The sequence below is a fragment of the Narcine bancroftii genome, chromosome 5 (assembly GCF_036971445.1).
Source record: "Narcine bancroftii isolate sNarBan1 chromosome 5, sNarBan1.hap1, whole genome shotgun sequence".
Taxonomy (NCBI): domain Eukaryota; kingdom Metazoa; phylum Chordata; class Chondrichthyes; order Torpediniformes; family Narcinidae; genus Narcine; species Narcine bancroftii.
Window position 1 is genome coordinate 72,805,123 of NC_091473.1, and position 13,128 is coordinate 72,818,250.

Sequence of the window (13,128 nt, forward strand, 5' to 3'; positions counted from 1 at the left end):
TATGCTATCTCCTTACAAATTTGTTCTTCCAATTTTCTTGTCCCATTTGGTGGTCTATAATACACTCCTATTAGTTCCCTCATGCCTCCTCCACCCCTCAATTCCACCCAAACAGCCTCACTGGACGATCCCTCCAAACCATCCTGCCACCTCACGGCAGTAATGTCCTCTTTAACAAGCAGAGCAACTCCTCCCCTTTTTTTAACCCCTGTTCTATCACATCTAAAACATTTGTATTCTGGAATGTTTAGTTGCTAGTCCTGTCCCTCCTGTAACCAGGTCTCATTAATTGCCACAACATCATGATTCCAAGTGCCAATCCATGCTCTAAGCTCATCTACCTTGTTCACTATGCTTCTTGCATTAAAGTACATGCATTTCAGGGAATGACCCTCACATATATTCCCTTTTCTACCTTTTCCTTAACCTCCATCCTTCCTTTGTTACCTTTATCATTCTTAACTAGGTGGCCATGCACCCTAGAAATTGTTCGCAAACTCTGCTCCCCACCCCCCTGCCAAACTAGTTTAAACCCTCCCCCACAGCTCTAGCAAATCTGCTTGCCAGGATATTGGTCCCCCTCCAGTTCAAGTGGAGTCTGTCCCTTTTGTACAGGACTGACTTTCTCCAGAAGAAATCCCAATGATCCAAAAATCTTATCCCCTGCCCCCTGCACCAGTTCTTTGGCCACGCATTCATCCTCCACATCCTCCTATTACTACCTTCTCTAGCGCGTGGCACCGGCAGCAATCCAGAGATTACTACCTTAGAGATTACTACCTTTTTTTTTAACTTCCTGTCTAATTCTATGTATTCCTGTTTCAGGACCTCATCCCCACTTCTAACTAAGTCATTGGTCCCCACATGGACCATGACTTCTGGCTACTCACCTTCCCCTTGCAGTACTCGATCAGAGACATCCCTGACCCTAGCACCAGGGAGGCAACAGACCAACCTGGATCCCCGATCTCGTCCAACAAACCTCCTATCTATCCCTCTGACAAGTGAGTCCCCAACCACAATTACCCTGTTCTTATCCCTCCTTCCCTTCTGAGTCTCAGGTTCAGCCCCTGTGCCAGAGACCTGACCCCCACGACTCATCCCTGATAGGCTGTTCCCCCCCAGCAGTATCCAATGCCGAATACATGTTGCTGAGGGGCATTTCCACAGGGGTACTCTGCACTGGCACTCTCCCTCCTTTCTTCACAGTCACCCAATTCCCTGACTCCTGCCTTCTAGGGGTGACTGTCTCCCTGTAACTCCTCTCTATCACTGCCTCTGCTTCCCTTATGATCCTCAGTTCATCCAATTGCAACTCAAGCTCCCTAACACAGTCGCTCATGAGTTGCAATTGGATGCCAGAGGATTGGAGGATAGCTCATGTTGTTCTGTTGTTCAAAAAAGGCTCCAATAGTAAACTAGGAAATTACAGGCCAGTGAGCTTGACGTCAGTAGTAGGTAAATTATTGGAATATGTTCTGAGAAATTGGATATACAATTCTTTCGACAGCCAAGGGCTTGGTAGGTCATGTTTAATAAATCTTATAGCATTTTTTGAGGATGTTACCAAGAAAATAGAATAAGGAATGGCTGTGGATGTTGTCTACATGGACTTTAGTAAGCCCTTTGACAAGGTCCCATGTGGGATGTTAGTTCAGAAGGTTCAGAAACTAGGTATCCATGGAGAGGTTGTAAACTGGATTTGAAATTGGCTGAATGGGATAAAACAGAGAGTAGTGGTGGATGATTGCTTCTCACATTGGAGGCCTGTGATTAGTGGTGTGCCTCAGCAATCGGTGCTGGGACAATTGTTGTTTGTTATCCATATCAATGATCTGGATGAAAAAGTGACAAATTGGATCAGCTGATGACATTAAGGTTGGAGGCATTGTGGAGAACAAGGAAGACTTTCAAAGCTTGCAGACAAGTGTGAGGTTTTGCATTTTGGAAGGACAAACAAAGGTAGGGTATACATGGTAAATGGTAGGAGTGCAGAGGAACAAAGGGATCTGGGAATACAGATACATAATTTCCTGAAAGTGGTGTCATAGGTGGACAGGGTTGTAAAAAAAGTTTTTGGTATCTTTGCCTTCATAAATCAAAGTATTAAGTACAGGGTGTGGGATGTTATGGTGAGGTTGTATAAGATATTGGTGAGGCCAAATTTGGAGAATTATGTGCAGTTCTGGTCACCAAACTACAGAAAGGATATCAGTGAGATAGAAAGAGTGCAGAGAAGATTTACTAGGATGTTGCCAGTTCTTCAGGAGTTGAGTTACAGGGAAAGGTTAAACAGGCTAGGACTTGATTCTTTGGAGTGTAAAAGGATGAGGGGAGATTTGATAGCGGTTTACAAAATTGACAGGAATAGACAGAGTAAATGTGAGTAGGCTTTTTCCATTTAGATTAAGGGAGATAAATATGAGAGGATATGGCTTTAATGTGAAAGGTTTAGGGGGAACTTCACTCAGAGAGTGGTGGGAGTTTTGAGCGAGCTGCCATCTAATGTGGTAACTGGGCTCATTCTTGAGCGGTCTGGTGGGTTATGGAATGGGTGCAGGTCAGTGGGACTAGCGGAATGACATTTTGACGTACTCTAGAAAGGCGAATGGCTTATTTTCTGTGCTGCAGTTTTCTTTATTTCTTTGGTTCTCGGTGCCAAATTATTGTGAGTTAGGGACTTAAACTTTATGTATGAAATATCATAGACTGCTTGTTGCATTTTCAGTTTATGACACAAAACATTTCAGTGGCATTCCAAAATTATTTAATAGTATCCATCATTAGTGATTTAGTAATAATCGACAAACCTTAAATTTATTTTTTCCCTTTTTCGAGCCGAACACGGATCTTGATGAATTACAGTAGAAAGCATAATGTACAACAGAGCCACCAATACAAAAAGAAACAAGGTACCCTAGTTGTCAGCAAGATAGGAACATAGTTTCCTTTCAAATTAAAGGCAAGTAATTCAATGGTTGCAATAATAAAGTTTTCTTTGCACCTAACACAAAATTCCAGGTTAACATCATGGGCCGAACAACACAACATTGTGGGCCAATGGGCTTGTACTATGACGTATTTCCACAACACAAAGTAAGATTGGCTAAATATTTAATAAACAAAGAAGTTTGAAAGTGGGAAATTTGCATTTCTTCCTGCAATCAAAATATCCCACAAACAGATCAGAAATAATATCCTGATATTTTCAAATGGACACAAATATGAATGTGTGGTCTAACTCCATACAGTACTGAATAATCCAGATAAGTAAATCAAGAGAAGTAATACATTCCCTTTTTTTTTCAAAAAGCCATTGGACTTTTTTTTCAAATGAAGGAAAGATAATAATGTTCAAGCTCATTGTTTCTCCCTTTGGCTTTGAGTGATATTTTTAACAATCTACGAAAGAGTTGGGTCTTCAAAGAATTAAGATTGTTCCATTCATAAAGTAACGTCTTTAGTTCTATAAATATTTTTCTTTTATTCTGTCATTTGTAGTCCAAATGGATTGGAGAAATAATTTTACAGGCCCCTTTTTAAGTAAAAGGCACAATATTTTTGAAATTTCCAAACTTGGTTCTCAAAAACATGGTTTCATAACATTTTATACATTGAATGAAATTATTTAACTTGCTTCTATCAAGTACACCAAAAGTTGCACAGTGAAGAACGAAATTTGGAACCATCTCCCAGTTTGGATATTTTCCATCGTTCATTGCTATGCGTTGCCCAAAATAAATTCATGTTTGCTTTACATATACATTCAGTGAACTGAGAACTTCAAAAACAGATAAACTACGACATTTACTGTCCATTGTGTGTTCACGACTGTTTGAACTTTGAAATTGTGAATTTAATTTTAAATGCAAACTTTAAAGATTTAAACAGCATCAGAACATTGCATTGGTTTCAAATGTTGTCTTTGTACATGCTTGGATAATTAATTTACAATACAATGAAGATTTGAAATCTTGGATTGAGATTAATCATCAGCGCATTTTCTTTGTGCGATACCTACTGTGTCCTCTGTGGCCTTTTTCTTTTGCCGTACTGCCACAAGCGTTATGTTTGTTTTGCTGCAAATGGTTCCAGAACTTAATTAATTCATTGGGTTGGAATTGATGGGAGGTAATTAGATGACTATATTTACAGCTGGAATAAGAAACACGCCATTGATTGAAAAGGAATTCATTGGGTGGTGACACAGGTTCAATTCTCAGTTTGGCAAGACAGATACCTACATAGACATCCTCTAAATGCAAACGTTTGATACTCAAGGAGACTTTAAAAATCTTTTCAGCTAAGTCCCCAGAAAAAACATAACCAGTTCCTGAACAAAAGACTGGATAACGCTCACTCGGGTAGAGTTCTGGAGGCATGTACCATTTACTATTCTTGTTACGGTTTGGCGAATAGCCACGCATCACATATCCAGTGAAATAGTTACGACGCGGCGGATGCAGAGGCTTTAGGAGTTTGTTTATTAAATACTCAGTGTTGATAAACATGTCACTGTCAGTCTTCATGACATACCAGGCATGTGGGCAATATGTTGCTACCCAGTTCATTCCCATCAGTGTTTTAATAGTTAGATTATTATATGTATCCAGAAAATCTTGTTGAATAATGTCATGGTGCTGTCTGCTTTCTTCTAATAAAGCTTGCTGAAAGATATCACTGGTCTTTCTGAAACCAAGAAGGAAGAGATGTATCATGCGTAATCCTGGAACATTGCTTTCATTTGCCCAAGTTTGTCTGATTGCATGTCTTGCTTCTGTTTGATCAGGTTCAGCTGTAATCAACATAATTAAGAATGGGGTTTGTCCTTCACATTTGTTTGGTTCATTAATTATGTACTTGTAGTGGTGATGGGGGTTATACCCTGTTCTCTTTTCACTGTAAGTGGTTCCATTAGCACTCAATATATCTCCTAATCCAGTTACATCTGGAAGAAAAAGTGCAGTGCTATCATTCACAGTACGAACCCTGTGTACTTGAGAAGCTTCTTTCCAAATACTCCTCATGGTACTCTGGTTAGCAGTACTTTTTGGTGATCTGAATCCCCTCATTGTATGAGAAACAAAATAACCAGGTTCTTTTGACCAAGTTTTGCTAGTTACCCAGTCATACTGATTAATAAGCAGAAACATTGCAAACAAAAATACAAGACATAAAAGTGCAATAGTACGAGTCCGAAACAGGGATCGTTTAACATTCCAGGTCATCTTCATTAAGCAGCAATAGCGTCTTCTCCACTGAAGCATATTGTAGCAGTGTCTTTAGGAGTGCCCAGCACCTTTTATTGTGTGCTTCCACTGCTTGTGGTTTTTTTTTACTTCACATGTTATGCAAGGCTCATCCTCATTTAAGGGCTCCAGGAGTTTGCTTTTGAAATATTTTGCTGTTTCTTCAGAAAATATATAAGGCGATTAGGTCTATAATATATACCTTTTATTTTATCAGCTCATCAAAGTGACATCTGTAAATAATATTTCCATTTTTATGTAAATTAAAAGCTCCATTGATGCTTAACACCCAAATTTCTTGAATCTTTGTTCTCGGTATTCCACTGAAAAAAGCTGCAATACAAGCAAATTATTACAATTGATAGCAATGCTTATATGTACAGTGTAGACGTTGCGCAATTTTCAACAGACATTTACTTCTGGTTCACTTTTAAACTTCTACTTGAAAATGAAGTTGAAAAGAGTAAATTTTTAATTGTTTTCGTGTAATATCTCTGCATCATTAAATTATTGTTTGTAATATCTGCCATATACCAGAGAGATCAGCTTTCTCATTGCTAATGAAACTAAAATGGGTATTCCCATTTCATACTTAAAACACACATTTCAGAATTGTACTTTTATGAACTTACAGGTACTTGTTCAATATTTATAGATTACATTTTCCATAAAGTATGTGACAAGCCTGAACAGCATTATGCTTTTGACAATAAACAGTGATTTTATTACTATAATTGAAATCAATACTGAGGATTGAATTATCTATTTCAGCTTCTTGTGGGCTCATTTAAAATGTTCATATTTATTTTATAAAGTCATTTGAAATCTTTGACATCTTAGTCAATAAGTTAAAAGAGACTGGGCAACAGTATCTCACTTATAATAGTTAACAATGTATAAAATAATTCTGTGGGAGTTCATTACTTCCATAAAGTTTGACAGTATCTCTGTTTTCAGCATGAAATAATAAATTCACATGAATTAGATCATGGATAAAGCAATTGTTTCTCCAGTTGCTTAAATTTGAACAGACCAATCAATAAAGATGACCTCAATACAATTTCTGGTCTTCTTGTTGTGATCATGTATATGTAAAATTGCATTTTATGCAAGTTCACCAGCCTTGTTTATCCTTTTAGGCAGATTGAAAAGGAAATATTTTCCTCTTGTATATTAATGTAATCTTTAACTGAGTAGGTTGAAAATGGGTTAGTTACAAATCTGTGCTCTTCATGTATACAAAGTATACAAGGGCATGCATGTTTAATAAATGGACAGTTCTTTTAGTTTTATTTATATTCATTTGTTATTGATTCGTTGTCCATTCAACATTTAAAGCTTCAATAAGTTTTAATTTGAGTACAATATATTTGACTGGCAAAAGCAGATATTTGACTACTTCTTGAATTAGTTAAGATCTGCATTGCAACTGAAATGGAAAATCTTCAGCAGTATTATGAGATGTAACATGTAAAAGTTATCTACTTAAACAGACACAAACTACAAATTAGTTACAAAAGTTTTTAATCAACTTCTAGATGGGAGTGGAAGAACATATCACAGAGTGTATTGCCTACACTATGTTCATCCTGAGCACCCACTCGATTCACAGCTAAAATTTCACATCTTTTATACCATTTTAATCACGAACACCATGCCCATACGTGGAGTAATTTTTCACATTATAAGAGAAATTCAGTGATCAGCACTGAAGTACAATGCGGTAGTAGGATGCCGATATTGGCTGTGTCTCATTCCTTACCGATACGGCTTCAGGCAATGTTGCATGATTATTCTTAGGCATTTAATTTCCCTTCATAACTTGACATTTAGCAACATTAGCAATCTCTATTGCAACAGATTTTTAAAATTCTTTTAGATGAGGCTAAATACATTAATGTTTATTAGAAGGTAATAAAAGATTAGGAGTGTTGATTGGAGCATTGTTTCAATACAATTATATTTAGTAACTATCTACAAAAAGGTTTGAGGTCTTCAAAATTTTGAGATACTTTTTGTTAAATGCTTTTTGTTTTGTGATAAATAATATGGATTGGAAAGAATTGCACACATTCTTCCATAAGTGATGCCTAGCAGTTTGCTAATCCAATTCTAAGGCCAAACGAACACAAATATCTTAATTCCTATGATAATTAAATATTTTTGTGTGACTATTGGTTAATGCATAAGAATCTGAAGTCTCAAACATTTAGAAATGTTTTATTTTGAATATTAAAAATGTAGTCCCAATATATTTTATTAAACTTTGTTAAAGATCTTTCAATTGGGTATATTGTACTGACTGAAGGTGGTTGTTATGTGCTGTATAAAATTGAAGATGTTATTTCTGTTTTTCCCACTGCAATATTTTTGGAAATTCCGATAGCTTTTATTCAGTTAACTTTTTATGTTAACTGAGTACACATGTATTTTAGGCAGGAAGAAGTTATCTAATTAAACAGTATCTGTCAGCTGCTGATAGACATTATATAACACAGTGAATAAAAAGGTATTTAAAGTATCAGCAAGTTGATAATGAAACAACTGTTCTGAATCTTAAAATTATCTACATTTAAAGTCAGTTCTCGTTCCAGTACAAATTTAGTTCTTAAGCAAAATCAAATATAAATTGGAGATAATCTGAAAGGATTAATGATCACAGAACAAATCAAGATTAATGATTTTAACCATTTAATGACTTTAATCTTGTGTTATTTAAAGTGCAGTGACAATGAAAGAAATTTCAAATGAATAGATGATTGTTGTTCGGTTGCTTTGGCTCCTGTTTAAAAAGTTGCACATCTCATGTCTGATTCAGCCATAGAATTTGCAAACTTTTATGACAGATTCTAGAACCATTGATACAATTTGGTAATTCGATATAACATTGCAATTAAAATATGCCTAAAATTATTAACACGATATTTCAATGTGTGGAAATGAACTTGTAGAGTCCATTAGATGGGAACTTCTATAAAATTGTAATGTCCTCAACAGTAACACACTTTATAAAAAAAACAAATGAAAAATGTACCCATTAGTTAGCAAATAAATTTTTATGAATCGCTTTGTTCCCCCCCCCCCCCCCAGTCCTCTTGAAGTTAGCAACCTTGTTGCACCATCAGTACTAGTGCAGATCTTATCTATGTGGGAATCTTGACTGTGTGTAAACAGTAGAGAAATTCACACTTGATGACCTTCACAGAAGAAATAAATACTGTATATGATGCTTGCTTTCCTTGGCAAAAACCTAATGCTCTTTCATTCTTCTGATCTCGGTTCTGATCCACTTAGACTTTGCATTGAACCAGAGACCGTTCTTGTCTCTGTGGTCCACATGTGTGTGCACACCAAGGCAATCGTAGATTTTCATTGTGGCTATTTCTTCGAGTAATTTTCCAGGAGGTCCATGGGTACCTTTTTGAATTGAATTGAACTGATTACTTGACTTAATTAGTCTGCGTAGAGTAAATTTCAAATTATATTAATTCTGCTAATTAAAGCTTGCAAATGACTAATGGTTAGATACCTGTCTTGATTAAGTGTCAATCCACAAACTGAAGATGTGTTTGGGACCAGTCTCTTTTTTCATGCTATTTGCAGAATACAGAAAATGCAGCATGCTTTTTTTCTTTCTTTTATACATATATATATATTTTTTTAAAATATATATATATAGTTAGGTATAGATGTAGATATACTCTGATACACTTATTTTATGCCAGGTTTCTGAAAAGAAAAATGAAGATCAACATGCAGAACCTGAGTAAAGTAATAATTAAAATAAGAAGTGAAATGGCCTGGCAATGTTTTATTTAACTAGTGCTCTATAGAAAATTGATTTAACCAAAAAGCCATTCACACTGGGGTGACCTGTGACATGAAATGTATTGACATTTTTGGAGTAAATATGAATTTGAAGGGATTCTGAACATTAATGGATTGTGCAGTTTACCAATGTGAGGAACAGTTGGATATGATTTTTTCATGACTACCTTTCTGAATTAAGAAATAAGGGGTTTTGCATTGTGCGTTTGTGATGCCAGAGGAGTGAGCCACTTTTGTGTTACTTCTATGTAGTTGCACAAATATTAGAATAAACTTGCAGCCAATCCTGGGAAGAAATGTATAAATAGAAATAAGCAGGTGGTAAATAGCTTGTGTTTGGCTGGTAATCCATTGGTGATGGGAGTTTAGGTGGGGTGATAATGTTATTCTAAAAGATAAACCTGACCAATTATTGATCCTGCAGAAGCTAATGTGATTTGTATGAACAGAGTTCTTGAGTTTGCAATCAGCTGGAACAACTAGAATTGGTGTAAAAATTGTGTTATCAAGTGAAAGGTAAACATTGTATATCACTTAAGGGATTAAGAACTCATTAATTCTGTTGACATTTTCTTGCAACTTATGTGCCACTGCTTTATCAATGTGAAGAGTTAAGAGATGGCATTTAAGGTAAGTAGCAACTGTAACTATTGATTTAATGTTGCCATCATTAATGAAATAAGGGGCAATGTCAGTCAAAATTTACTTGCTGGTTTATCTGGCATTTTGTTGCAAGATATGAATGTAACCAAGGGGCTCATCCAATTTTGTGTTTCAAGAACACTTTTTGATTGCTTTATAGGTAAAATATGCAGCAATTCCTTTGTTAGGTAGATGTGTCTATATTTGTATGTTATGATGCATTAACTATTTTAACAACTGAGTGACAAATACATTATTTAACTTACAAAGGAATCTGTCTGCCTTGCACCAGGCAAAATAAATTTCATGTCATATGACACTGTTTTATTACTATGACAATAAATTAAATCTTGAACTCATATTACATACAACTTCTTGGCTATTGGACGATTATAATTTCTTTCACTTTAGCTTGAAATAAGTTTCTTATTTTTAATTTGTGGATCGGAGAACAATATAATTTATCTGTAAAAAACAGGCTATTATTTAAAATATATATCAAAATCTTTTTAATTCATAATCGTATACACAAATATAAAATTCAGTTGAATTGATAATAATAATGTTTTCAAATTTTGTTATTATGTAAGGTGATTAATATTTCATTTTTTAGTATTAATCCACTAGCATATCAAGCTTAGAATCTACTTTTCAAAATTATTTTTTAAGTACTGTATAATATTAAGTTGATGAAAATGAAATATAGATAGACAAAATTAGCATAGATGGAAAAAAAAGCTCAAATCTTAAGAAATTTTATTTTACTGAGTTTTGAAAACCTTTTGCAGTCCTCTTGTGATTAATTTAAAAAAACTGTTAATACTGTGCAAATAGGAAGTACTGGAAAATAAATTAAGTAAATTTTAAGATAGATCATTATCAGTGTCTCCAATAATTTGTTAAATTTTGGTAGCTGCTGATCTTGATACTTTTTGTTTATTTGACAACTAATACCCTGTACAACTCATTTATTCCAAATTAAATCGGAAATTTGTCAGGTGTAAATAGGATTCTTTAACTTCTGTAAATTGTAAGCTTCTTTGTAATTGGCCTAACCAATTTGAATGGCATTGTAGTTATCAGATTGTTTCCACAGTAGATTGTTAGTTGAAGTTGGAATTACTGCCTAAATTTGAATATTTTGACTAACTTCATAACATTTGTACAGTTGAAGTTATTTTATTTAAAAAATGTTGGCAATTCTACTCTTTTAAGTGTTATATTTGATTGATTTGCATTTAAAAGAGATTGTTATGTGGCACAAGTATTGTAATGGAATATCAGTTTTTGGACCCATTGCAAGCAAGCAATTCAGTTATAATTGGTCGTTAGGTCTTTTAAATCTCATCAATATTCTTCATTGAACTTCAAATGTTAAAGTCCAGTGGGAAATGGCAGATACTTAATTTAGCACTAGAAAGTTAGAAGTTACTTGAAATCATGTTGTTTTTGTTTTGTAAAGAACAGCAGACTTCTTTAATGATGTAATGTGATTCTTTGAGGTCAAATCATTTACTGAAATATTATTAAACTTTTACGTCAATCACACTTTTCATTGAAAATCTATTGCATTTCTCGTCACTAGGTGGTAGTGCAAAGCCCACAGAAGCTGGGTTTCCTATTAACTATCCCAATAATATTTATTGTGAATGTTTTAATTCCTGGTTTCACCTAATACCAATAAAGTTAGATTTTTAAAAAAAACATCGCATGAATCCTTCTCGATTATAAAATGGCTCATACATTTTTATATTAATCAAATGTTAAGCATTAATTGTGCATAAATGTCAGTAAATTTCTGAAGTTGGTTATTAAATGTTATTACATTTTATTTAGAGCCATGTTCATTTGTTTCGTGAGGTTATTACAATGCAGCATTGCTATGGGCACTGCAACTGGTTTTATATTTAAATCTATTTAATGATTCATTGCAGTCTGCTGATTGATGTCTGAGCCAAACTCTATCTCCAGTACATTTAAGTATGATTTAACAGAGACCAGGTTTGCAAGTCCAGCATAAAATGCAACTGCTGTGATTTGTTGCTTTCATCTTTTCTAAAATAATTATCATTAAAAAATATGTTTTTAAATAGGCAAAATCTATACTGTCACATACAGCAAACATTTGAGGATTTATGATTAAATTTTATATACTTCAGAATGGCTCTTTAGAGTTATTAATATAAATGGTGGTTTTGTTTGCCAGATGTTTTTAGCTTTGGTGTCTTGCAGATTATGGGACATTATAGTCTGGTCATGCTGATCTTGAAAAAAATTATGGCAAACAGTCTAACCCCAATAAAGAAACAAACCTACTTTCATTGTTTAACAAATATAATTTAACTTATCATTTTCATTTTCTTTACATGACACCAATCATAACATCATAGTTAAGCTATTTGAGTTTTCAAGCTGCTCGTATACTGGAAATCTCTCTTTGGTCAATAGCTATAATGATTCCGAGGTGTCACTTCAAAACAAAAATTCATGTACTGCTCTTTGAAGTTGCTGTCATCCATTTTCTGTAGACTGAATATTTCAAGAAAAGGTGAATTTAATCTGTTCATTTTCTCCTCATTACTCAAACACATGTCTCTGCTCATGAACAATGGGTCCCTTGTTCTTAAGGCAACTCAAAAGCATAAGAATAGCGCCAATAAGCTTTAACATACCTTCCTTTATCGGGTCCTTTATGCATAGAAATGCATACGTTGGCTGCAAGCATGCAAGAGGCTGCTGCTGAACATACGTGTATGTGGAGTAATTCAGTGGGCACTTAATTCTTACTTTTGATTGCCCATCTGTCTACTCATTCCTGTCCTTTGATTGCACAGAACTGCCTCAAGAAAAGCACTTCTGATGACAGTTGCTTAACACAGAAGCCACACGGGAGAGCACTTCGTCAGCTCCAGTCAAATGATGCAGTCCTGCAATCCTCAGCTGTCCTCTGGTGGGTCAGTGTTTTTAGACATCAGCAGTTGTTCTGTTCTTGGGCAGATTTTCTTGCACACAGCTTATGATGGAAGCTGTGAAGATTCCTTTGGGTGGCCGGTCTGCAAAGGCATAACAGTGAGCAGCGGTGATGCTGGGTAGATTTAGTCAGTTAAGCTTGCAGCTTTCGCAGCATAAATGCAAGGCAAGGCGGGATCTGCTTTTGACTGACTGTCCTCTGATAGCAGTCTGAAACGTCAGTGTACTGGAGACTCCCACGTGATCATTTCTGTATTAATTTCTTTTCTGTCTTGGGTAACAGTGCTGCTGCAGGACTACTGGTGTTAGATGAAAGAAAACACAATGTACATGAATTTGTCATTGGATACTGGTTAACCAGGAAAATTAACAGAAAATACCGATAGTTTTTTTTAAACACATTGTGCATTCACAGAAAAAAAAATCTGCTTATTCAGTT

General features: G+C 35.1%; 2 protein-coding genes across 2 annotated transcripts in view; one reads left to right on the forward strand and one right to left on the reverse strand.

Annotated features, from left to right (window-relative positions):
- cdc73 (cell division cycle 73, Paf1/RNA polymerase II complex component, homolog (S. cerevisiae)) overlaps window positions 1–13,128 on the forward strand; it is a 328,288-nt gene that overhangs the window by 157,587 nt on the left and 157,573 nt on the right. The window lies entirely within an intron of this gene.
- On the reverse strand, window positions 3,993–5,388 carry LOC138762995 (beta-1,3-galactosyltransferase 2-like). The gene has a single exon (XM_069936477.1). It carries the CDS (start codon window positions 5,265–5,267, stop codon window positions 3,993–3,995), a length of 1,275 nt encoding a protein of 424 aa, XP_069792578.1. The 5' UTR covers window positions 5,268–5,388.

Bases quoted from the DNA above. Each gene is read 5' to 3' on its own strand.
- LOC138762995 (XM_069936477.1), bottom strand. From the start codon at position 5,267: ATGCTTCAGTGGAGAAGACGCTATTGCTGCTTAATGAAGATGACCTGG.